We start from the raw sequence: 27,020 nt of genomic DNA on the forward strand, positions 1-27,020 counted from the left end.
AAAGTCTCCAAAAACCCACAGCACCACTCCAACCTCACCCAGCACCGCGATTACCCCATCGGAAATCCCACCCACACTGCCTCAGAGGTTCAGTATACGCGGTGGCAGGTTCCCTGCTCCAGCCTCTTGTAGACTGCCCACCTTGGAGCCACAGAATCAAACCCTATAATATTCCCTGGCTGGACTAGCACTTCCTAATTCCAATGCAGCAAACAGCTCTCTGGGGAAGGGGCAGGTATCACACTACATGTGGTATTTTTAAAAACAAGGTTTTTATTGTTATTCGTGAATTGGTATCACTTTGTCCCTTTGGGTAACTAAACATTCCCCATCCCCTGTCACTACTGACAAATTCTAGTACATACATAAAAATCGGCCCTCCAGTGGGCCCAACCCCAATAGATCCTGCCACGGAAGGTTCCACGTCCCTTTCCCACTCTCAGAAGTTTGTTATTTCAAAGCTTTGGCAACCAGCTCATAAGCTAATTCAATCTCTTCATCATCTGGGCAGGTGCTGGCAAACTCCTCACGAGCATAAGCGTTCTTGAGATAGCGGTGAATGCCACGGAATTCCTCGGGGATGGTGAAGTTACGGTATTTCTTGCACACCACCTGAGATCATGAAACCAAAAAAGAATGTGCAACATCAACATGTTTATAAGCACAGGCCTTTGACTGCTTTTGAAGGCTCCATGCAACAAAGAATTTGGCAATAGGTTTAAAATTTAGCATCCTAAGAATCTTCAGATTTCACTTAAAACAAGTTTCTCTCTCTCATGACTTCTATTAAATGAATTTAAAGGTTTAAACCTATTTAAGAAAATAACTAGTGAGATCTCAGACAAGCAATATACTTGGGCAGCAGGAGTTCTAGTTGGGCTTGCCATTTCCTGTAGGCTCTTTGCATTTTCCCTTACTTGGCAAATGCAGAACAGATTATGCAAAATAATCCACACTACAGAACTCTACTGCTCATTTTTAGGGGCAGGAGGAAGACCCAAGAGCAGGCCAGCGGCACCGAGTGGAGAGCTCGCCCTTCCTTCTGCTTGAGCGCGCCTCTCGAAGGGGAGCTGCAGGCACCAGATCACTGCATGCCACGGCCTGCACATGGGGCTTGACCCAGGACTGGCCATGTCTTCTGGGCTTGCACAATAGGACAATGCATCATGAGTCAAATCAGCCCTACAACAAACTACTGGTTCTAGTTGCTTGCTTGTGGTGATGTATGAACCTGGACTCTCTGTTGAGAACTGTTTCCTTTAATACATTTAATCTGGGGCAGTAACTTCAGAATCCTCTCTGCGTAGAATATCTCACATGTAGGCAGGAGGTGATAGTGGGAAGGTCAGCCACATGGCATTACTGCTTCAGAGAGCCAGAGAATTAGCCCTCCATGGCTGAGGGCTAATACAGATAAACACAGACCGTTCAAGAATACATTGACAGATCTCTCATCTCACTTGGCGACTTGCAGGTGTATCTGTGGAGAGCCTCCATCTATTGCACTGAGCCAGCCAATGTGTGATGTCAGCCTATGGCTGGCGTCTCCACTGGGATGCCCACAGAGACCATAAGGCGCCCTGCTTCTCCTGATCTTTATTTATGTCTTAAGGCTTTGTAGTATTTTTATAGCTGAGATGCCAGCATGCTGAAAAACCAAGTGCTTTCCTCCAGCACCATTATTATTTAGGTTCAAAATAATGCAGTTGGTTTTCTCCCCAGAGGTTTGGCACCAGCTCTGCCTTGCACTTCAGTTTTTGGGGAAATTGCTTTTCTTTTATTCTCACTCTTGGCTAACTGCCCAACACAGGACAGCCAGTTTGTGAGAACATGCATGACACACCCTCAAGAAAACAAGTGTGCTGACCAAACCGAGGAGTTTGGGAGCATTTCGGTGTTTACTCCTTTCACACATGCCCATCCTAATTTGATGTTGGACTCAATCCAGCAGTGGACGGGCAAAGAGGCAGCAAGCATTTAAACTCCAGCCAGATTCCATTCAATCCTACTGCAGGCTATTGGGTGTGCTTTTCCCATTGACTGGGTTAGAACAACTGAACAACTCACACTCAAGGGTGTAATATAGGTTGTTGCTGAACTGTGGGTTATCATATTGTGTGAGCCCAGCTGAGCTAACAAACTATGGTTTCTTAACACCAAATAACCCATGAAGATAACCCAGTGTATTGTTCAGTAGTGAATGGTAGGTTGTTCAGGGTTAATAAATCAAGACGTGTTAGCACAGCTGGATTCAGACAACATAATAAGCAGTGTTTCAACAACTCTCAGTTTCAGCACAACACACACACAGTCCTTGACTACAGGGTATCGTGTTGTCTCAAGCCAGCCAATCTAAAGGGTAGAAGCATCCCTCCTATGCCTTTGTTACTGACAGTACAAATTTTTAAGCTAAAATAGCTAATTAAGTTTGCTATTTTGGCCCTACCCACTTTGCTGGAATGTGGCCCCCAGAGAGCCCCACCGAGATTGAATTCACCCCTTGTCTGAAAGAGGCTGAACACCCCTACTCTAGGAAACCCACAAGCAGACATGACCGCAACTGTACCCTCCCCCTTTTATTCCCCAGAAACTGCTGGAGAGACGTGCTGCCTCTGAAGGAGGAGAAGTTTTCACCTTGACAATGTGGAGCTTGGGCAGTAGGTTGCAGTCGGCCAACGTCAGTTCATCCCCATCGAGGAATTTACGATTGGACTGGCCCTCATCCTCAGCACTGTTCTCGTCCACCTCCTCCGGTAGTGGTGTCATCAAATAAACATCCAGCACTTTCAGTGCTTTTAGCAAACCCTTCTCAAGGTCTAGGAAAGGAGGAGGTGTTGTAGGGGGTGAAGGAAGAATATGTGAGACCAATGAAAATCCAAGGGGGAACACAAAGCTTCCGAAAAGAGTTGAGTGGTGGCTGGCACTTTGGAAAGCAAGCCTATGGGATTCAAGGTGAGAAGGTGAAGGACCAGGGAGATGTGGGATTCAAGAGAAGAGAATGAAAGAGTCAGTAAGATTCAAGGATTAAACTAGAGAAGGGGTAGCTAACAGGAAATCAGAAACAGTTTAATGTTAGGAAGAGATCCATTGTTAATTAAGGGAAAGAAAAAAAACTTGACTGGAAGGAATGAAGGAGAACAATGAGACCAAATAGCTGTCATGAGATCCCATGGGACAAGGCGGAGAAGACAGAAGGGAACTAAAACAGAGGGAATAAAGTATAAACCAAGCACCGAGAAGAACAAAAAAGTCATTTAAACTAGAAGTGAGGCCAACAAGAAAATGCTGTTCAGGGTCCAGCCAACTACGCCCTGTTCTAAGATACTCCTTTCCATTTCCACTCCCTTCGTTCCCTTTCTCTCTCCAAGGGACTTTCTCTCAGCATTCCATGGCCACTAAGCACACCCACGGAGTGGTCCAGAGGCAGCCCCTAACTTTCTCTGCACTTCTGCACTGTCTGGGGTTCGCTGAGCCATGCCAACACCTCCTCCTTGTTCCATGAACTTGACTAAGCAGGAATCAGTCCTCACAGACTGGTCGGCCCTTGTTCAACATTAGCGTGAAGCAAGGGTGCACAGACTTCTAGGTCCTGCAGGTCATGAGCAGTGTTGGCTACGGAGGTCCAGGCTATGCGTGTGCATGCTCACACTCCCACCCCAGCCCTACACGCACATCTAGGTGTGAATGGAGGGGGGAATTTTAAACTTCCCCTCTCTTGAGCTTTAAGGATAGCTGGGAGGGGAAGCAAAAGCTTCTACCACCCCTGAGCAATCTACACTGAGATGGCTATTTCTCTGCAGATTAGAACATCCACTGGGGCGGTACCTAAGGCCTTTGGAACGTGTGTTATACAGTCCTGGTCCATAGGATAAGTGACACTCCAAGGAAACCAGGATGAACTGGAAAAATCAGAGTGCAATCCAAAGAAAAGAACAGCCAATGAAAAGCAATGAAAATCTACTGAAGTATATGAAGGAAAGAGACAACGGCAAGGCAAGGATGAAGAAGTCAAGCTATTAAGAAACAGGGCGGCAATATAAGGACTAGTGAATAAACGGGAATCAAAGCATTTGCAGGAGAACTTTGCTGAGCGTTTGGGGGCCTGGATACTCACTGGCGTTGAGCGTTGGGTTTGAGTTCTTGATGTAAGCAGAGAACTTTGCAAACACATCAAGACCAGCTGTGTTGGACTCAGGGTTACGAGCAGCCAACTTGGGGTACCTGTGAAGGAAATCGACCACAAAGTGGGCTCTCTTGATGGTGGCACCACCCACAACTCCTTCTATAGCCAGAAATCCCCTGTTCCAATCAGCCCCACTGCCCCATTTTGCACATACTTGGGAGGGCTCAGAACCTCTTCCAGGAATTCTTCAATCTTGTTCGTGTCCGTATGGACCTCCGTGCCGTACATCAGGAAGGGGAGCTGACCTCCTGGGCAGAGTTTTTGTACTGTTTCAGTTCTCCTACGAGGGTGGGGGGAACAGAGTGCTTATAATTACAGGACAGTCACTAGAAAGTACTAAAAGGAAATTGCCAAGCTAGCCTGTAGGGATGGGTGAGTTTGGACTGTATCCAATGTTAGTCCTCGTTAGAGCAGACCCACTGAAATATTTGGGAGTTAAATTAATCATGCTAATCTAAGTCCCATTCATTTCAATGGACCTGCTCTAAGCAGGACTACCATGAATACTACATCAAGTTAACTTTTCCTCAGTTCACTAAATCTCCAATTATGCTGCAATTTGAAAATTTTGTCTTTAAAAGTTTACACAAAAATGTGCACATTTTGTCATGCGTATTCCCCCTATTATTATTAGTAGTAGTATTATAATACCTTTTGAGGCTTGAAATGTACCCATTTCTGCCCCTCCTATAATATATAGTAATTTTGTCCACAATTCCCCCTAGCATGTACATCTTATACATATGATACTTGCATTTCTGTGGTCATCTTTAATTAATGAACGTGCATGACACATCTGGAAAAGGCTGGATTTCAGTGCACAGTTGTGTTTGGGTTCATGCACAACTCCAGGGACTGCAAATTAACTAAGTTTGCCTCAAACTGTAAATTGAATGAAATTCTTACCCATCTCTAGTGGTAAAACTGGAGCATACGTGTGGATTAGTCACGCTTAGTGAACAAGAGGGCATTGTAGGCAGATGGACAGTATTTTACTCACCTTTTGGTGTCCACTGTAGTGACATTGAAGGTCACTCCCTTTAGCCAAAGGACCATAAAGAGTCGTTGAGAGAAGGGGCAATTCCCAATTTTTGCTCCATCACTGCCAGCCTGGAAAAGCAAAAGCAAAACTTTGAGGCTTCCGTGTTCCTGAATCGTATCACAGTGTTCAGCAAAAAGCATTTGGCTCTTATACAGATCAGGTCCAACTAGGATTGGTAGCTAGAAGTGTAATTAGGCGTCGTTTATAACATAGCCAAACCTTGTCATTCCTAACCTCCTACAGCTGAGTAATTAAGGGACAATGCAGGGGGAGGGAGAGCTCTGCTTTAATCAAGAGGTCCTGCCAGTGTCTTTCAAAAAGGCTGACAGTACAATCATGGCCTCCTAGTACCAGATGGTGGAATCAGTTTGGAAAACTGTCACAAAGAAATAAACTGCATAAGAATTTTGTTTCTCTTAATTTTAGACCACAATTTGCCCTGCTCACACCTGCAAGCACAAACATGGGCAAAGCTTCAGATTTCTGTGCATCTGATCCTCATTCATGAAATACAAACTCTGGAAAAATGCATTTTTCAATGGGGGGATATGCACTTTTGGAGGCAAACTTGTGAAAAGTGGGCACAATGATACACACTTTTTCCTTGCAAATGAAAGTGGGCAGGGAAGTTACAACTGGGAACAGGGATGAGGAAGACTGAGCTTCAACCTTGCTGATTCTGTCATCCCTTCAGAAAAAAAACAGAGCTGCCAGTATCCATCACTGGTCTTCTAGTGCCAAACTTGCCATCCTTTTGGCACCAGGTTAAGATAACCACCAAGGCATTTAAAGACATCCAAGGATATTTAATGGCTTGAGGGGAAAACCCATCCCAGGCATTTTGCAGGACTATCTATTACCATATATTACTTTAGCTGTTTTAAAAAATGTATTCCTTATAGTGTTTTATTGTATCGTCTGTTTTATGAACTGATGTAAACTGGGACTAGCTACTGGATGGAAATGAAATGAGAGTGCAGATATATCCTTCCCTTAGCATTAAGCTGGGGACAAAGACCTACAATCCAAATAAATGCAGCAAAGTCAGAGGTTCACACAAACACCAAAAAGGCATAGCAATCTCCCCAAGTGCAATTCCACATGATGTCCCCAGAGGGAGAAAGATGCTCGCGCATATATGGGAGAAGCTGTACAACAGCAACAGCATCACCACGGTAGTACAATGAGATGGGAGCGCCAGTGCTTAGATCCTTGCAAAGCCTTGACATTCACTGGTGGCCATGAAGAAGATGCTCATCTACGCCTGTAGGGCTTGAGATGGGCTCCAGGGCAGTCTCCCCCAATCTGGTTTCCTGGATTTCATGTGGTTCTTTTCCCTGCTCTGAAAGGCTGAAATGCCTTGCCTAAGGCAGTGTCCGCTTTAAGCTACGATACAAGTCAGTATTCTTTTGGCATACCATTTTGTCTTTGCCCACCACTGGAATATGGTCCCCTGTGATTTGCCCCTCAGAGGTAGAGTTTTGGCACCCCAAGTGAAAAGGAGGACTTAAGAGGACAGTGCTAATGGTAACTGCAATGGATTTCTTTTCTTTTGGCCATGCAGTCTTAAGCAGAACTGTAGGAGAGCAGAAACATAGCTTGTAGAAGACCTGGCAATAAATTCTGGACTTAGTAATTCACTGGGTCTGAAAGCAACTCCCTATCACGTATACCTGAGCCCTGTGACCTACTATGCAGAGGAAAGCTTTGGTGCACTAGAATGGTTTGGAAGGGCCAGGATCCTTTGGTTTGTAGAGAAGAATATACGGTAAGTTTATTCAACTTGGCACCCTCCAGCTGTGTGGTACTACAACTCCCATCATCTACAGCCAGCACGCTGTAAGGCACCAGCTAAAGAAAGGCTGATACAGGGCATGGATGGATGGCCTAGTGCACATGGGTGTCAAATGTGGCAATGTAGGGTGTGGCCTATCTCAGCTGCAGCATGAGGACCAGTCGCTCCCTGGCAAGGCAGGGCAGGGCAGGGCAGGGCAGGATTCCCGGTTGGCCACGTTCACGCTCAGCTGGCCAGAGAGGATCCCTGCCCCAGCCTGGATGCCTGCTAGAATGTGCATTACAGTGGCACGCTCCTAGGCCTTCTTCTGAAGTCGAACAGTTGCCCAGCACTGGCAGACAGCATCTTTGACATGTCAGGAAGCAGCATCTGGCAAAGCTCTTGCTTTTTGGATTTCCCCAACTCCTCTTCTCTTGTCACAAGTCCATACTTCTGGGATCTGTGGTCGGCTAAGATAACAGGGAACCCTCTTGGCAACAGTTGCCCAAGAGAGGAGGGTCACTGGCTAGTAAGGAGAAGTCACCATGGTGACAGACAAATCATCCTCCAAGAGGCCTACAGCCGCCAGCAGTTACTATGGGAACAGACCACTTTCCCTCCAATCCCCAAGGAAGTCGGTTGCCAAGGGGTGGTCTTGGGGCAGGCAAGGACCCGCCTCTGCGATTGCATCAGCCACTGACTGACAGGTGCGCAGACAAGGGTTGCTATAGAGACGCCCAAACAGACCGGCCTACTGTATACCAAGCTGGCCTCTGGACTTGCCCCCCCCCCCCCCGGTTCTGGGAGTACTTTCAGACAGAAGAACAAACACTCATGCAGGCAAGGAAAAAACCTGCTTGTATTTTTGAGAAAAGGCAGAAATGTGTGTTAGATGGGCTCACCTGCTGAGGGAATGGAAGAGACTTCAGGAGGCAGCCAGGCCATGATTATTGTACACAGGCTGCAATGCTATGCATGTACCGACAGAAATAAGTCCTACAACTTCTAGTGTGGGAGTTGCAGGATCTACTTCTGTGTAAACATGAACACAACTCTACCCTGAAAGATTTAAAGAAAGCTGACTGCTAGATTTCAATGCTGCAAATTAATATTTATTGAATACATAAATACATGCAAAATAAGTGGATGCCATCATGGCATCCAGAGCATTGTTCCTGCTGTATTCAGGTCACAGATTGTGGAGTCCCACCATATGAAAACACAAAACCCTAAAAAACCCTACAGTGTCATTCTCAATGGGACTTCCCAAATATACTGTGATGTTACCACCAAAACTCCGCCTTTACCTTTGCTTCATTTAAACTAAATTTTGCTTCTGAAATTTGAAAGTCCAACCTCTTCTGAGCTTGCCCCACTCTTAACACCCACTGCTGCCTTTGAACAGCCACTTTTCCCTGCATGATTAATTGTTCTTATTATAACGACGAACTTCCGTTTTCAACAACTACCAGTTTTTAGCTAAAAATGGACTCTCTCTGGGTTTGCTCAGAAAGGAAACCACAAACCCATACATGGAGAAAATATGCCCTTCCCTGAAGCAGGATCATGAGCCATAGAAATGAAAGGTCTGCCAGCTTCACAGAAAAGGGGGCGTGTAGATATAAGGGTGGGCGAAGCTGAAGCTCCATGCGGTGGGAGCCAGCTCAGTCTGAAGGGCAGAGGGGGGTTCCCAGGCTGATGTCATTTAAGACTTGCACATTTTGCCAAGGAGGCAGCTTTCAGCTCAGACTTGAAGGCAGGAAATACCATTCTAGTCTGTCAGAAGTTCCTTGTGCACCCTGCCCTGGCTTATCTTGCATTAACGCTTTCCAGAGAATCCAGAAACTTTGATTTCTGCTGCCTTTCAGCCTTCCTGACACTACCATTCTCCAAACATGTTGAACCACAGTTCCCATCATGCCTAGGCTGGAGAACACTACTCTGCCCTTCCCAGGACAGAACCCTTGAAATGCTGAGGCCCTGTGCCGGGGAATCTGGACCCTGAATTCAATTCCACCAAGCCAGGAACAGCATTTAATTTGGCATGGGGGCAGGCCAAGGACACAGCCCCAAAGCGATCAACAGAAATGCCCTGTTATATCACTACAGTGGCCAGAAGGGAGTCCAGAAATACACGACAGAAAAGCAGGGTTGGTGCATCTAGAACCACAGAGACAGACCACTTTCCTTCTCCCTTTCCACTCCCCTTCCCATATTTTAACCACCAGATCAGTAGCAATTCTACTTCAGAAAAGTTTGGGGAAGTGGATTTCAGTGGTGGACAGGGCCAAAGTCAAAAGAGACAGAACCAAAGAACCTCCCAAACCCTAGCTGCGAACTTTTCCTGCCAGTAACTAAGCCGTGAAAGAGGTATTCATTCTTTTAGTCTGGAGGAAAATTGCACAGAAGCCAGTAAACGCCAAATGGTTATTGGGTGGGATTTCTGGAGAAGTCAAAGGCTGGATTTGTACCCCAGGAAGGGCAGATTTGGCCACTGGCCAGAGCTGACTCCTCCTTAGCTTCCTTCTCCTTTCAAATCATTGTTCAAAGACTTTGGCCCAACCCTTATATTCCCCACCCTTAAGAATGCATACCTGAAGCTACCCACATTTCTCTCTGATCTCACCAAGCACCCTTATTTTTACTCTGATCAAATTTTAGTGTAAGTTCCTTGGGGCAGAGACCTATCTTCTTCTGTTGTTGTTGCTACATGAACAAATAAGTATGTTCCATTCACTGACCCTGTTACAACAAGGGAAACATTCATACATTGCCTTAGAATGTTTGGTATATGAGCAAGAATGGTAAAGAGATTTATGTATGTGGAGGGTAAAAAAATAGGGAAATATTTCCTCTGTTTACTTCTAGATAGCTGTAAACCTTGAAAGAATTCCTTAGAAGTAGCAGGAGGGGGCAAGGGACAACCACTATATCCTTCCTTTGGTGGCACGTTTGGGGTTATGAATACAGGTAAACTGAAGAAAAGCCAGGAAACGACCCAACAATAGGGGTTGCGGGAAGGGAAGCATTGCTAGGAGGACGAGATCCCAGAGGGCTGTGCCTGAGGTTCCGTATCTCTTCAATGGACCTTGCACTATTTCCTGGATTTCATCCAGGCTTTAATAGTTTTAATCCCCATCCAGTTCTAGACTCCTGTCAATAAGACCACTGGGTAATGGACTCAAAGATTGTTTAAAGGGGGAAAAGCTTTTCCTTTGCCATGCTCCAGTGAAGGAAGAAGCTGGTGCCAACAGAATTCTTTCCGCGCACCTCTGAAAAGGTTCTGCTGCCCTGCCAGGTTCTGCATGTGGCAGCCCTACCTGCCCAGAAGAGGCGGCAAGCAGAGCAGGGCAACTGAGGGAGCCCCACCCAAGAGTGACTCTGCATTGCACGTGAACGCCAGAACCTCAGCTCAGCTGGGTTTTATTATCTCTGAGAGGAGGGAGGACATGGGGGAAATGATGACACAGGCAACTGGAGGGAAATGGCATTTCGGAGTTGCTAAATATAGGCATAAATATAGGCACAGGTAAAATAGAAACTGGCATTCCAAGTAAGTGAGTGAGTCAGTCAGTCAGTCAGTCCCACCCCCCTCACACACACACACTACAAGAAGACTTTGTGCCCAGCCTCCACCCCTTGTGCTAACCCTTCATCTTCTCTTAAAGCCAAGAGCCCTTGAAGTCAAGCTCTCTCCAATCAAATGTTTATGTACTGACATTTCTAACCACGACGAAAGCTCACAGCAAGAAGCAGCAGAGGTTAAAGCATACACTGAATATCTTCTCCTTTCTTTCAGTAAAGTGAAATGGCAGAAAATTAGCATCCATAAGAATCCAGGAGTTGTGCAACAAGCAAATGTGTTGGTGTGAGCGAAAGAAAATTACTACCGATAGAAAACTTGATCTTGTGTCTCATCTTGGACTCCAGATTGTCTTTAACGCAACCCTGTTTTCTATGGCTGGTACACAGCACTTAACTATTGCTCCCATCAGCAGAAGGAGTGAAGTAGGAACAAATAGACAACATAAACTTGGTTTCAGTAGCCTATATTGTGGCACCCTCCAAGTTAGACGTTGACAATGCTTTTTATGTGAGGCTGCCCTTGAAGACTGTTTAGAAGCTGTGGCTTGTGCAAAATGCAGGAGCCAGATTAATTACTGGGAGCAAAAATTCCAACCCTAGAAGACCAATTCTGGCCTACTTGCACTAGTTGCTTGTAAACTTCCAAGCCCACTTCAAAGGGCTAGTTTTGACCTATAAAAGCCCTACATGGCTTGGGACCGCAACACCTGTTGGAACACCTCTCCAGAGCTTTAATCTACCCAGACTCTACAAGCTATATCTGAGGCCTTTCTCCAACTGCCACCTGTAAGACAGGCTCAGGGGAAGGCAGCAAGGAAGAAGGCCTTGGTGATGACCCTCAATTATGGCATGATCTCCCCAAAGAGGCTTGCCTGGCACCACCAATATTGTCATCTTTTTGGTGCCAGGTAAACTACTCTCTACTCCCAGGCATTTAATTGCATATGATGTCAGTATTTTAACATGCGTAGTTTGCACTGAAATTGTTTTAATTTTTAAAACTATTTTAAATTTTGTATCTAAACTGTATGCTGAATTTTACTGTATTCATAAACCAGTAATATTTTAGCATGTTGTTATCTCTTCTGCTATTAACTTGCTATAAAATGCTGTGTACCATCCAGAGAGTGCTGGTTACTGGAGTGTTATAGAAATGAAATATATAGTAATAATAAGCTGTTACTGAGCAACAGTCGAAGTCTGAGGCCAGAAGTCTCTGGAATTTTGACACCAGTCACACGCAGCACGCAAAGACATGCTAAACACCTGCCTCTCTGGGCTTGCTCTCACCAAAGTAAAGCTTATGCAGTTTTGGGGGTAGGCAACAGGCAGGGTGATTTTAAATGAGGTTAAATACAGGAGGTGTAAACACTTTCAGCCACTACCCAATTCTACTCAATTTACTCAAAGTAACCGGTTGATTTACGCTACAATTAATCTTTCTCATCACTAATCTCAGGACTATGCTTCTCTTTACTAGTTTACCTATTTTAATAAACATCAATCCAAAAACTACCATTCTTTGGGTGACCTGCAAAATATAACATATCTATTTTAAAATTATATAATCAATATACAGTTTTATAGAGCAGTGTTGAAGCAATTCTGAAATACATAGTAAACTAACAACTAATATCTAGCAGCCTAAAGACTTTTTTCTCAGAGATTAATACAGGAGTCAATTATCCAATTATGGTGAAAGCAAATAATTCGATTTTTTTTTTAAATGAACACTAAACCATTAGGCTTTTTCCCCCAATACCCCCAGAGGAATCCTTCAGTGTGTTTTGAGCCAAATAAAACTATTCCAATTATGTCTGAATAGTACCTCCTGTGTTCTGTTTTTAAAATTGAGGATTTGGAGAACAGCCGCTTCTCCACACTATCCCCTTATTATTTGGTTCAACATTATGCTTCATCAGGAGTCCTAAAACTCAAAAACTGGCTCATGGCTTTGTGGAAACTTGGTTGGTCTTAGTAAAGGTATTAAGAGCAATCAGATTCCCAGATCTGAGTCCACAGACAGTGTCTCTGAGCCAAGGATTTGTGCATTCATCCCTTCCTCCTGCCCTGTGGCTGCCTCTCCAAGGTCAGGAAACCAACTTCAGACAGGAGTACAGGAAGCGTCCTGTACTAGAGGATAGAGAGGGGAGGAGACTGGGGCCGTCAGGATGCCAGGTATCCCAGCAGTGCTTTGGCCTCCTTCCCTCCCGCTCTGAAATGCTTCAGCTTGACAGCCGAAAATGGATCTAGTAGGAAAGTGATTTCTGCCACTCCTCCCACTCTGCGCTGGCTTCCTGGAGGCCTCCGCGTTCAGTTGCGTGCAAGCATCAGTGGTGCAACCAGCAGGACTGTGCCCTAAAATGCTAAGATTCTTGAATGTTTTCTTAGGAATCAGCACGGCTACCTTATACTTCTGACTGTGTGCAGCGACATGTGAGCGGGGCCCCTCTGTGCTTCGACCTGCATGTTCCATCAGCCCCAGTCAGCTTTGCAATGTCAGTGAGAGCTACAGTCCAAAATATTCAAAAGATATCAGGTTGGGGGAGTCTTTTCTCTCCCTCCCAGCAACTTGCAACCCGACAGATACTTTGGCTACAACTCCCATCATCCCTCACTTTTGGCTCTGCTGGGAGTTCCAGGCCCAAATATCTGGAAGGCAACAAGTTCCCCACTTCTGCTCTGAAGTCATCCTTTTTGGCTGTGACTTAACTCAATCTGCTCAAGCAGAAGCACAAGTTTACTGACTGATTACACCCATCTGTGCCACTGCCTTTGGCTTGATGCAAAAAGATACAGAGGCAAATCAGAGACAGGGCCTCACACACGTCCCCACCCACACGTGTGCACACAGAGCAACTGGGATTGGCACACTGGGCAAGGAAGGCAAAACAGAAGAACACATCGAGTGATGCATAAGAGAATGATTCCAGAGCGCAAAGTAAAACAGAGCGAGAACAAACAGGAGGAAGCAAACAGAGCCCTCTTTGCTCTCTGCAACACAGATATAATGCCCACATGCTAAACCAGTGAGACCTGGATTTTTAATTGCACAGAACACGCAGCAGTCCAGAAACTGCACAAAGTCCTGACAATCATGGTTGTTCTTGTGACTTTAAGCATTGCATTTGCTCAGGGACAGAGCTGCAGGGGCAGAAGAAACCACACCTAAGAGAATTCTTCCCTCTTAATGGTCCACTGTTGAGCACACGGTCTTGAATATCCTGCCTGATGGAGTACAAAGCGGGCACACAAGCACAACAAGACACACGCATGTGGAGGATCACAGGAGAAGTTTTAATCTTGCCCCCATCTGACAATCAGGATTACTGGGAGGGTGAGGTTGAAGGCTACTGAAAGCCCCGTTTTGCTGGCTGTGCAGGGATGCTTCTTGTCATGTGCCCTCTGGTGGGTGTGGCCGTGGTGGGCAAGAAGTGGGGACACTGGGGCAAAAAGACCAGAGCACAGGCAGCCTCAGAGGGGCCCGAGGGGGTGAGGGCATCTCCAGGACGCTGGCTGCCCACCCCACAAAAAGTGCTTGCACTCAACTAATTAACCAACCCATTAATGAGTAGGTGAATGACTAAAGTCCACCCATGGCCCCAGTTTCAGAGCATGTGCCTCACTGCAGTTCATCAGATACGAAGCACTGGCCCAGTTCGTGTGATCTGACTACACTCCGAACTCTTCTGAAGCAGGGAGAATGAGCGAGGCTGCAAAGGGGCTGTATGGACACACGTGATCCTGTCCCTGTCAGGCTGGCACGTGTGAAAGCAGGCATTATGCCAGGTGACACAACTTGCTCTCTGGCACCGAGCCGTCAACACGGAGAGTTTCTCAGGAGGAAGTCTCTGGCGACACCTTCCAAACAGGAGATAATAAGGACTTTCTACCTGCAAAGCATATGCTCTCGCCACTAAGCTACGGTCCCAGTGCGGCAAAGATGTAGCGCAGCTGCCAGAAAGTCCCTGGCCTAAATCTTGCCTGTGCCATGAACTCACCAGATGGGCTTGGCATGTCACACTGCTCAGCCACAAGCCACACCCTCACCAGGCTGATAAAAAACTGACCTCTCTGGGCATACAGAGAACAAGATAAGATATGGGAAGTGCTGCCTTGCTGGCCAAGGCAGATGGAGAAGTTTAAAATACCAAGAGGACACCAGATTAGGTGACACTAACTAGAGTGTTTATTAAAGGGTATTTCTCAGAAGGAGCAGGGGAGCTCTTAGTCTCATCTCAGAGACTCCTGGAAACCTAACCCAGTCCTGCCCACTCTGCCTTCTGAGACATCACCAGGCTTCCATCTGCATGTTTTCAAGTCTGTCTGCACAGCTATGAGAGTGAGAGACTTCCGCTTTCGGGGGCGGGGGCGGGGGGGGGGATGAAAATGGAGATTTGCAGTGGGAGGGATTTCGCTCCACCCAGTAACTGTTTGGGCAGAGCCTGCCACTGTCTGTCTTAGCAACCGCAGGCGTGTTTGCAGGCTGCGGCTCCTTCCCCACCACCTGCACCTTGCCACTCTCTCAGATGAATCTAGTTATGAGTGACACACCTGAGGAAACAGCCACCTTGCAGTGACCATGGTGCTGCTGGACAAACAGAACAGCCGGGAGCTGCCTCCTCAGAGAAGTCCAAGGTGAGGGGCACACGCACAAGGCCAACCACCCTTCCCAGTCCCCCTCTACCCAAGTCTGTGTAGACTTATTTCTCAGTTTATTTTTTAAAATCCTGTCTCTATCACACCCACTGAAGACAATGTGAAATCAATGCAAGCAGGTAACTCAAGGCACAAAACAGCATCGCGACATGTGGAAGACATGCAAAATGAAAGCCACCGAACCAGACAGAAGAAAATTAAATTATTTGTCTCTGGCATGCCTAACACAGCCTGCTAACCACGCTCTCTACCTTGGTATAGGCTAGATAACTCTCCAGTTTGTTGTTGTTCTTTGCAGGGTCAGGCAGGCAGCAAAACAATGTTTATTGAGCAGCATTCAAATCCAAGAGCCTCTTTAGGCATCTCTTTAGTAAGCAACTGAGGCGATAACAAGATTTGGCTAAAAGAGAGGGAAACCAGTGGGTGAAGCGTGTGGAGTTCATTCAGGGCTCCCCTCCCTGTAATTCAAGCACAGTTACCAAGCCCTTGGTGGGCTGACTTTGACTTGATGGATCACACAAAATGGTGTAGGCCGCCTCCACCCATAAATGTCACACTGTCTGGGGCCCAAACAAAGCACCCCGAATGTGGACACCCTGTCGATTTTTGATCCTTGATTTGTTTGCAATCTCCTCTCCCAGGAAGCAAAAGTGCCTGGTTCGCCTGAGGCAAACGAAGCTGCTCCCAGCCAGCTGCTGCTCCCCTGCTGCTGCCCAGTGGCATTCCTTTTCCACAGCTTGGCTGGGAAAACAAAAGAGCCCACCTGAGAGGTTTGTTTGTTTGTTTAGAGATTTTGTATGCCATCCTTTCAGGAGGCAGCTACAGATCACTAGCCGGTCTCTCATTAAAAATGGCAACTGACAGACAGCTAAGTAGGAGGAAAACTTTGCTGGTGCCAGAATGCCCATCAGTCCAGATCCTTTATAGAGGGAAATTTGCCATGGATTTTAAACAGCATATGTTTGCTGACAGGCTCAGGGTGCCTAGATGGAAAACAGAGGCTTCAGCCCCTTGTGTTTGTGAGGAGACATTTGTAGGAAAACCTATCTGCTTTGTATTGCTTTAGTTCCTCTCAATTTTATGGTCAATCTTTTGTGACATTATTTGCATGTAATTTTGTGCTTCTACCATGCCCAGAAACTCACTAACATTCTCATGTTTAAAAATGAGAACATCCCACATCTATATGTCTCCCCCTTGCTTGCCTTGTTTCCAAGTGGAAAAGCTCCATGCGTTGTAACCCTTCCTCATGAGGAAGTTGCTGCAGCTGCTTGATTATTTCAGTTTCCTCCTCCTGCACTTTTCCTCAATGCTACAATATCCTTTGTCCAAAGGTTTGGATGCTTCTGGATTTTTATGGCAGCTTCACAGAATGCAATGTTGCTAGCTTCTGGGCTAGATCTAATTTGTATATGTTTCAATGCTGTATTTTAATTTTCTTGTTTTATAATAAGTTCTAAGATAACATGTTTTATAATATGCCTTCTTTTAACTGTGATGCTTCTGACATGAATAAAGAAAGAAAAGACCGGGGACCAAAACTGCACAGTATTCCAAATGGAGTCACACTGTAGATTTGTATAAAGGAGCAGTATGATCCTGGAAGATTCAGTCCGGTTTCCTTTCCTAATCATGGCCAAGATGAAATTTGTCTTTTTCAAAGCAACCACATACTGGGTCAACATTTTCAGCAAATTCTCCACAACCCCAGTCTCAGTTCCCATCAGTATATATATGAAGTGAGGATATTTCCGTCCCAGTTTACAAGGAACTGTATTTGCCATTTTGATGCTCATTCTTCCAGTCTGAAGAAAACCTTTTAGGGCTCCTCTTCAACACCCTAAATTTCTTGGTGTCATCTGCAATCTACTTCACCATTCCCTCCTAGTTCCGGATAATTTATAAACAAGTTTAAAAGCTCTGGTCCAAACAGATCTCTGTGGGATCCAAGGATTTGCACCTCTAGCTCAAAAGGATTTACCATTTATCCTGACTCCTTACTCTGCTCTTTAACAAGTTACTGATCTACAAGAGCACCTCTCCTCTTATCCTGTGATAGCTATGTTTGCTCAGGAGTCTTTGTTAAGGGATTCTGTCAAAAGCCCTCTGGAAGTCCAGGTGTGGATCGTCCCACCGCACTACTCTGCTCTCTCATCCGCCTGGCCCTAGTTCTTCTGGATTTCAGGCAAAGGTCTTTCCTACCACCTCATGCCATCATGGGAGATGAAATATGTGCTCTGTCACTGAATTATCCTTCCAACAGGCTTTGGTGAGACTTACCCCCAGTATCCAGCATCATAGCCTGAATGCAGGGTATATATTCAAGGATCCTTGGGAACATGCTTGGGGCAGGAGAACCCAGGCCCTTCTGTCTGCAAAGCTGGTGTCCCAGCACTGGGCTAGGGCTCCTCTACAGGCTGAGACTCTTTCCATGGTGCCTGTGACCTCACAGGTTTGGAAGCACTTCCTTTCAAAGCTAGATCCTCTCCTCCTTCACCGACACTTCTTGACTTCCTTTTGTTGCCACCATTCTTATTTTCTGATACCAGGGTGCAGTAAATCACATGTTGTGCCTTCTTGCTGAACATTTTGTAAAAAAGCATAACACTTTCTATGAAGCTGCGTTAAAGGAAACATTTGTATTCAGGAGGCTGCCTTATATGGAGGTAGACGACAGTCTCGTCAGTCCAAATATTGTCCACCCAGACTAAGGTTCTCTGGAGTTCCAGGCATGTTTTTCCAGCACTCCCTGGAGAAGCTGGGGATTGAACCCAGGACCTTTTGGTGCACAGAGCAGATGCTCTACCACTGAGCCACACCCCCTCCCTGTCTTTCCCACCTGTCCTCGTAGGGCAAGTTTACTGCAGAGCAAATTAGAACAACATACAGCAGGAAGAGCGGAGAGTCTGGAAATCTATTTGCGAATTTGGAGGTCACCAAGTCCAACCCCTTGCTCAGTGTGGTTGGGGGAAGAGGGCGGTGGAACAGTGATGCTCAGGGAGAGAAAAGAGGTGTGCTCTCGTTTTCATTCATGACATTTGAGATGTTCCGATGCACCTGCAGAGGAATCACCTGTTGGCAGTGAGGAGGAGGGCAGTCTCGGGCAACTGTTCTCACAGACTGCTAGCTGCATCCCAGACGGTGATTCAGAATTGGAATATGACACAACTCACAGTGAGATTGGGGAGGATGGGTTAGGTCAGAATTCTGAAATGAAGGAGGCGGAGGTGATTATCGCAAGACCAGGCCCTTTGCCAAGCTAGGCAGTTTCTGGGAACAACCAAGATGTACAGCCAGTGGGAGGGGGCTCTGAGGATGAGGGATTTTTGGACACAGACCATCCCCCCACTGCTCTTGACCCCATGGGGAAGCCCAGTTGAATGAGCAATGTACAGAGAGGAAGTGAGCTCATTTCAGAAAGCCTCTCCCAATGGAATGAGGCCCAGGCATGTTGACAAGGAAGGTTCCTGGAGGTATACACTAGATTGGGTTCACAGAACTGTTTTGTGCATGCTCAGAGATCCTTTCTGGGGGATTTGTACTTGGGAGCCATAAAGAAAGTTTTGCAAGGAAACTGCTCTATGCCTTCTGACTGCTCAAAAGAGGAACCTCTGTTCACGACATCTCCTCGTGATACAATCCAATGCCACCAGGGAGGCACGTGTGAATTCTGCAAACATGTGGCTGGGGGAACTATGTGGCTCCTTCACACCAGTTAGAATCTTATCCAGAGGACAGTGATGGGACAGAACAGACCTCCGTGTCCACCACTTCCCGCATGGGTGCTGCAATCACACGCACCCTTTCACTGCCTCAGCTGGCCATGTCACCGCCGCTGCAGTGACTTCACATGCTCCCGTGCTACACAAAGGATGGTCCTCTTAAGCAGTGTGGGGTCAACCGGTGAGGAGATGCATCTCACACAACCGAGGGGTTTTGAACGAAATCATGGTTCCAGTTCAGTCATAACTGCATCAGATAGCTGTGGACAGTTCTTTCAAACCTTATTTTCTCCATCTGTAGAATACTATAATAATGCTTTTACTGAGTTGTCTCCACAAGGTGTAATAAAAATGTGTTTACTTGTTCTAAGCCTCCAGGTTTGGGCAAGGTTAGAACAAATACTGGATAAGCTAGCTTAGTTCAGAATAAGATTTTAAAACATCCTCCTTTTGCTTGTCCACACCCTTCCTGTCAACAGCACATGGTCCCTTCTTCCTTAAGTCATATGATGTTTTTATAGCTGAACTGACCTTTGATTTCTGCAAGAGAAATTTCATTGCTGTTGACTATTATAGATACCTTCCCCTTGAACAATTAGTATGTTTATAAGCATTCCATGCTATCACAACACCTTAGGCCAATCACAGGAACAAGTTCAATGAGAGTGCTTTAAAAAAAAATCTGCCATGTTTCTCTGTTGGACATGTATAAGCTACACATATTTAGGGCAAGTTGGAGTTGATCAAATGATTATGCTTACTGATGACAATGGGAAATGCAGTCCAACATATCTGGAAGGCAGTAGGTTGCAAAAAGCTACCTTCGTATATATAAGAACAGAAAACTTCTTGACTTCAACACCCCATGCTAGTGAACTCAGCACAGTGAGCTATTCCCTCTGTATTAGGAGAGGGAAGAAACTTCCCCTTTCTTAAAAATGCACCAGAGCTGTCTATTATCTTTGTAGTTGCTATGCATTTACATTTAAGGAATTAAACAAGAGATATCACTAATGTCTCTGTTTAGAACTAGGAAGTCATAAAGTTAATCAAAGTGAAGTTAATGACCCTATGATCTCTTATCTCCCTTTTGGGATTAGATGCTTGAGATGTGTGCTCTGCATTCCATTCTTCCAAATACTCAGGATTGGCAGTCCTGCTTTGCTAAATCTAGAAACTATCCTAGCTGGGTGTACAGCCCATATCACATTTTAAACATGGAGCCCAAAATATTCCTTTTCTACAGAGGGAAGCAGGAACTACATAAGTACAGATGAGGAGAAGACATCAGTCCTGAAGGGCATGTAGTTGCGAGTTCAGGGAAGGGAGAGGACAGGATAAGACTTCAGAGCACACAAAGTGGCTGGCCATTTCAGACCCACCAACATCTCTAGTTTTGGAGGGAGGAGCACAGCTCAGTAGCAAGGCACATGGCTTGCATGCCAGAGGCCCCGGGCTCAATTCCTGTCACCTCTGTGTTATGGTAAGTTGCTCTCTGAAGCCCCAAAGAGGTGCTGCCAGTCAATGGAAACAGACAATACTGGGCAAGATGGACCAACAATGGTCTGATTCAGTACTTAAATCAGCACCCAATTCAGAACCATAAGGACTAGAGCCTTATTTTTGTTACAGGAGAAGGACTGTTAACTGAGTGGCAGGACGTGCATTGTCTACAGGTCTCAGGTTCTGTCCCTGGGAAAGACAGAGGATCTAATGTACGCAGACAAGACTGAGCTAGATGGAGCACCAGCCCAAGTCAGTATTTCCATTACCTTACCTAGCCTAGTGTTCTGTTCCCACAGTGACCAGCTAGACCCTTCTGGGAAGCATGCAAACCCCAACACCTCTTTCCCATTTTCCCCCAGCGCTAAAGTACTGAGAAGTGCATTATTATGAACACGGGAGAATCCACCAAGGAAGTAAGGAGAAACCAGCAAGCACTGTTGCACTAGAGAGGGGGAAAATGTACAAAGCTGCAATGGGAAAGAGGGGCAGGCCAGAACTAGTCATGGGCCACCCTGGACCCTAATTGCAACTTATTTGTTAAAATGTGTATCCTGTGCTTCCATGTAGAAGCCCAAAACAGCTCACATGAACTGTGCCCACTCTCAATTTCAGGCACGGATCTGTTTAGTTTTAGAATTGAAATGGCCATCAAAATCATATTATTCTCTCCATTGTACTAGGTAGAATTTTAAAAGGTAGCAGCACACAGACATGCCAATAGCGTGAGTAGAGATTGCAACTGAACAGAGAGGCTGTCCAAATGTACTTGGACTCCAGTTCCCATCAACCCTGAGTACTATACATTCTGGCTGGATCCAGTGGCCAATGAAGTACAATATCATTTTTAGGGCCACACAGTGCTTGCTCCAATGATGGAGGCATATGAAGGCATGGTGGAAAGTCCCCTCCCTGCTCCCAGAACATTCCAGAAGTAGCAAAGCTTTAAAACTTAACGAAATTAACATTGCACGAAGGTACACATTAACTCAGGTGCTTCAGACTTAACTCTGCACCCCTCCCCACCACCTGGAATGATCACCTCAAGGTATTATTAGAAAAGGGAGAAAAGTATGTCTTTCTATCTTCGCATTTGGTCACAAGGAGACCTTGTGCATGCTTGGAAATATGCCCCCAAAGTGTTTTGCCTGTAGAAGTTTTTATTAGCTTGCCAAGAGGCTAGCAAGCTGTGTTTCCACATTGGCTAAAGAGAAGGGGAGATTCAGCATAGAAAGTTAGGCTACTGGTCTTTTAGTAGGCTAGTTTTTAAAAATAGCTTTCTACCAAGCTGGCTGATGGTGGGCAAGCACATAGTCACCTGTCCGTCCCCTACTTTTCATGATGCTGATGCAGGAAGAAAATGTCTTTGCTTTCCTTAATACAGAAAGCAACCTGGATGGTAGAGGAGGCTTGGTGCAACCGAAGGCTGCCTGTGCTGATCAGGAGACTTGGACAGTACAAGGCTGGGCCTGTGGATGGATCACCAGAAGAGAGGGAGAACGCTTGGATGGAGGACATAGTATGAGGAATCTGCCCTGGATAAATTTCCATTATTATTACATTACATTTGTATCTCACCTTTTTCCCTTCTTGTGAGGAAGGAACCCAAGGTAGCTTATATATATTTTATCCTCACAACAACAAACCTGTAAGGTAAGTTAGACTGAGAGTGAGTGACTGGTCCGAAGTCACCCCGTGAACTTCATGGCCAAGGGCGGGGGATCTGAAAGGAGGGCAGTCAGACTGTTAATGAGGATTTGCTGAAACAATAATAGGCTATACCAGAACTTCATCATCTAGTGTAGAGAGCCAGTGTGGCAGAGTGGTGAGAGAGTTGGGCTGGAGACCTGGGTGCTAGTCCTGCTCAGCCATGGAGCTAACTGGGGTAACTTTGGGCCAGTCACAGACTCTCAGCACATCCTACCCCACAGGGATGTTGTTGGGGGATAAAATTGAGAGTGAGAGGAGAATTATGCAAGCTGCCTTAAGTCCCTTGATTGGAAAAAAGGCAGGCTATAAGTATAATAAATTAATAAATCTAAGCTGGCTGCCAGTCCATATTCAGAACCAATTCAAAATACAATACGGGTTTTTAATCTTTAAAGCCCTGAACAGCCTGGGGCCAGGGAAAGACCACCCCCCTCCATATTTACTTACCATGCACCATTTACTGAAAACATTATCTACTTATTTTGGCATTTTCTCAGCTGTGACCTGTCTGTGGACCCAGCTCTAAGGCATTATTTTTGCAAATCTCTGAGGTTTTGTGTTGTTGTTTTGCCTTATACAGGTGGAAAACCTTTTTATTACCACATCAGTGCATGCACAGATTTTAGTGCTTTAAGAACCCCACAACGCTTTATCCCTGCTGCTGGTTTTACTTTTTAATTTTGTCATGGGCTGATGCCGGTGACTCTATCTGGCCTTTATATGACCTCTTTCGATGTTATCTTGCATTACATGTTTTTTTTAAAAAAAATCTGTACATGACCAGTTATCTTTGATTATTGTGGAGGCTGGGCTACAAATGAAATAAGCAAATATCCCTGTGTTGTGTGGAGGCCTTGCTGCAGGGGGAACCTAATTTGGTCCCCTAATTATGGGCCCCTAGACCTATAAGCTGATCTGGTAGTATCAGTGGGGTGGAGCCTGGCTTGAACCCTCACCACCTCCTCCCATGACTTAATCTGGCCCTACCCATTTTCCTAGTTCCTTTCCCCGAGAAAGTTGCAGCTCCATGCTTATTTAGGCAGGGGGCAAGGGACTCAGCCAGTGCTTGCATGATCCAACCCTAGAAGCCAAAAGTCCCTTTCCTTTGCACGCAACTCGAGGGTTCCCAACCCCACAAGTAGACATCTTGGAGCTAACCAGCCCGGTGGCCTTGAAGTGTGGCCAGCTCATTACAGACTAGTCATTTAGAGATATCATTTAAAAGCATACACAACTCACAAGACATCAGCGGTCTTGCAGAATTAATGCATCTGGCCTGGCCTGGCAGAAGCATAACCACCTCCTCCCAAATGAGGCCCATCGAAGAGGAAGGCATTATTTTGGGAAAGATCTAAGAGTGGTAACCACTGGTGGAAAGTGGCTGAGCCAGCCATACCATGAGGCAGGAAGGTTGTGGCTTCACTGGGCAAAGGCACAATGTACTTCACAACCACATCTAGCTCCACCATCCTTGCTGCTTCCTTTCAGAATGGAAAAACCAATCTGCATAGAAACTCAGAAGCTACTAGGCCTTCCTACTAGGCCTCAGAACTTTCTGAGGACATGGCAACTAGATGGAATAATAGAGTCTGGACGCTCTTCAGTTTGCAGGCCCAAGGAACAGCACAGCATACTGCACATCTGCCCAGAGAGCCAGTAATTACTGTCCTTTGGCTCACCAGCCTTGCTGAGTTAGTGGGCACCTTTGGCTTTCTGCAGGCACTCTCACAAAATGGCTGCCATGCTGGAGGAGACTGCCATGATGGGCATGGCCAATCACAAGATAATCATTTGCCAAAAGGTCAACAGTGAAACCGAAAAGAAAAATAAATTGCCCAAGAATCTAAATAGAAGGCAGAGGTGAGATCTGAACTCCAAAAGCAAATATATATAAGCTTTTGAACCCAAATAAACATAGTGCTGAGGCAGCCCTCCTTTTCGCAGCCTGCCCACTTTCCAGTTTAAAGAAATGGGGAGGGTTCCCCTGTGTGTGTTCAGACAGAACAAAGTGCTGCGGCTCCCAGCATCCCCAGTCAGCATGCTAGGAGTTGTAGGACCTTTTCTCTGTCTAAACATCTCTGCACTCTTTTAAAAAAATATTTTTTTTAAAAAACTCAGGAGGGGCGGAGAGTATATCATGTGCTACAAGAAGTGTCTCTGGGCTCTCTGGGCCCATGGGTGCAAAGGGGGAAGATAAATGTTTGGGGGAGGAGCTCAAAAGGATTCAAAGAACATACTGCAGGCAGACTGGGAGAGGCTGAAGAACAAAGACCGGATGGGGCAGCCAGGCCCGGACCAAGACGGGCACGCAGCACGGTGCCAGAGTGCGGGCTCTGCATGCAAAATGTCCCAGGTTCCACCCTTGAGGCATCTCTGGCTAGAGGCCGCCTCAGATAACAAATAGTGGCAAAGAGCCCTTAATATGATTCGAGGCAGTTTTTGACAGACAGGGAAGATCAGGAAAGAGGGAACCTAGCGTCCTCTCTGGTGTTCTGGACTGCTACTCCCATAAGCCCACAGCCAACATGATCAATGACCAGGGATTCTAGGAGCTGCAGTCCAAAAGATCTCAAAGGAAGCAAGTTGCCAACTGCTGGACCAGCCAATCCTGGGCGAGATCAGATGCATGAGCAGCCCTGACCAAATCTAAGGTAGTTCCTTAATGCCGAAGCAGGAAAGCACACTGACCACACCAGAGAGGCTAGCTGGTCCCACAGAACTAACCCTCCATGCCACAATGAGATGCCCAAGAAGGCCTTATGCTCCCAGCTCCTGTAGCATGTTCACCTTTGGTAAACAGTTGGACAGGCGAAAAGGGCAGGGCCAAGAGGGCAGGTGGTACAACATCTATATCAGGACGCAGATTTGGTTGACATCAGAAAATACATAGTTGACCTAGTGAGGCTGGTCCTCTGATGAGCATCGGGACACCCAGGGCATCATCTTCAAGCTCCTCCCCTTTTCTAATGTCATCATACCAAGAAACCACATTCAGAGAATCAGCAGGGGAAAAGACATAAGAGAACCTGATATTTGGAGAGAAGGAAGACACAAGTTTGTTTGTTTTTCGAAGAGGATGTTTCTGTAGCAGTTGCTTATGCTTATCATCAGTTCACCCAGCCCAGAAAAAGAAGGGTTCCAATAGATGGGGAGCTGTGGAACAGATAGAGAAGAAAACAACCAGCATTTGAAATGCAGGGGGAGCTTAGAAAAGACTTAGTTCCCCTTCCTTGGTTCAGGCCTCAAAGGGAAGAAAGTACGAAGGAGACCAGAAAAGTAAAAAGCTGTTTAAAAAGCTGATGAGGAGGATAGCTTTGCCCAGATAGACATCTTTAAAATAGCAAATGGCAGGGCTGCAGAAGGCCAGTTTAAACATATCTGTCACTTTTATCACCCTGGTTTTGGAAAGAAAAGGACAGCACTGGGGAATTTGTGGCTTTCTAGATGTTATGGAGCTGGCACTCCCATTATTCCTCACAATCTGCTCTGCTGGCTGGGAATGATGAGAACTGTAGTCCAGTATCACCTGCAGAGCCACATTTGTCTCTTCCAGGAACAGGGGACCAAAAAAAGTATGTATTGATTTCAAAGAAGTGATCCAGGCTGACGTCTCTCTTCTAACTTTTGACAGCTACTATTTAAAAATGAGATCGTTGATAAAAAAAGAAAGAAAGCAGATTTCTAAGTTGCAAGAATACAATTTAGCCATGCAAACAAAACCTGACAGCCCTTTCCCCAGACTTACCTTGCTTCTTTGTTTCTGTTCCACCACAACAGAAAGGGCACTTTTTCAGAACCTTGCACACCTTAGGTTTCTAACCCTTGCACATTCATTACACCAAATGCTAAGGCAAGTGGTCGGTTGGGGGGGGGGATAGAAAGCTACTGGGGTCGCTTCCAGGCACTGCTGCCCCACTGAAACCACCAAGCCAATTTCGCGGCGACTATCTTAAGTCCCGCTTATTTCAAGTGGTGTGCCCCAAGCATGAACGAACAATACAATACTACACGTGTCTACTCAGAAGTCAGCTCCACTGGGTTTTATGAGGCTTATTCCAGCTAAGCGGGTACAGAACTGTGGCGAAAGCTTTAATTCAACGCCCTTTCAGAACAAGTCAGAGAGAGAAAAAATAACCAGAAACCTCGCCCAAGCCAGGTGCCGGGCGCGGACTCCCTCAAAGCCCTTCTTGGCTTGCACTCTCCTTAGTCCTCAGCCCCCCCCCCGGGGGGGGGCGCACAGGAAAAGCAGGAAGGCATGGCTCGGCTTTTCTTTCCTCCGCAGCCGGCGGCAGTAAAAAGGGCGGCGGGGGACCCTCCACCATGAAATACCACCTCAAGAGCCTTCCCGCATCTCGTCCCCCCCCCCTTTTCCCGGCCACGTACTCCGATTCCGCTCAAGTGCGGCTGGAAGGCAGAAAGGGGCGCCCCGGGCCAGCCCACAAAGAGCCACACGCCGCCGCCGCTCACCTTCACAAACAGCTCGACCAGGGGCTGCTCCTCGGCCATGGCGCGGTCGCGGGGCGGGGGGCGCTGCTGCGGGCTTGCGACGAGGACCCCGGGCGCCGCGCGGCTTGAGGGGGCACAGAAGGGCGGGCGCCGCTCCCAGCTCCGAGCAACTCTCCCAACTTCGGCGAACTTCCCTCGGCCGCGCGGGGGCCACGCCCAGGAACTGAGCAGGGCGCTCTGAGTCACCGCGGAGAGGAGATGGGCGGATGGCGCTGGGCGTGGGGCGGGAGCGGAGCGGGAGCGGGAGCGGGAGCAGCGCCGGGGCGGGGGGCGCCTCGGCCGAGCCCCGTTCCTCCCGGCCCGCGCTGGGGCCCCTCTCGCCTCGTGCCTTTCCAG

At 46.6% G+C, this 27,020-nt stretch overlaps 1 protein-coding gene and 1 non-coding gene across 3 annotated transcripts; both read right to left on the minus strand.

The window, feature by feature from the left end:
* Positions 1-253: 253 nt before the first annotated feature.
* CLIC1 (chloride intracellular channel 1) lies at positions 254-26,812 on the minus strand. 2 transcript variants are annotated; one of them, XM_044419577.1, is made up of 6 exons: positions 26,646-26,812; positions 5,184-5,293; positions 4,338-4,463; positions 4,115-4,221; positions 2,635-2,816; positions 254-612 (listed from the first exon to the last, which is right to left on the minus strand). In XM_044419577.1, the coding sequence occupies exons 1-6, from the start codon at positions 26,682-26,684 to the stop codon at positions 451-453; spliced, it is 726 nt and encodes a 241-aa protein (XP_044275512.1). In that variant the 5' UTR covers positions 26,685-26,812; the 3' UTR covers positions 254-450. The 2 variants fall into 2 exon arrangements, with proteins under 2 accessions (XP_044275512.1, XP_044275513.1); XM_044419578.1 differs by lacking the exon at positions 26,646-26,812 and adding an exon at positions 14,446-14,450.
* On the minus strand, positions 17,994-18,066 carry TRNAT-UGU. Its single transcript has one exon. It is a non-coding gene; the product is annotated as a tRNA-Thr (tRNA).
* Positions 26,813-27,020: the final 208 nt, after the last annotated feature.

The sequence above is a fragment of the Varanus komodoensis genome, unplaced genomic scaffold, assembly GCF_004798865.1.
Source record: "Varanus komodoensis strain SLA01 unplaced genomic scaffold, ASM479886v1 scaffold105, whole genome shotgun sequence".
Lineage (NCBI taxonomy): Eukaryota > Metazoa > Chordata > Lepidosauria > Squamata > Varanidae > Varanus > Varanus komodoensis.

Bases quoted from the DNA above. Each gene is read 5' to 3' on its own strand.
- CLIC1 (XM_044419577.1), bottom strand. From the start codon at position 26,684: ATGGCCGAGGAGCAGCCCCTGGTCGAGCTGTTTGTGAAG. The intron at 5,294-26,645 runs GTGAGCGGCGGC...TTGCTTTTCCAG, and splicing joins TGGTCGAGCTGTTTGTGAAG to GCTGGCAGTGATGGAGCAAA. The intron at 2,817-4,114 runs GTGAGTATCCAG...CTCCTTTCCTAG, and splicing joins AAACCCAACGCTCAACGCCA to ACCTTGAGAAGGGTTTGCTA.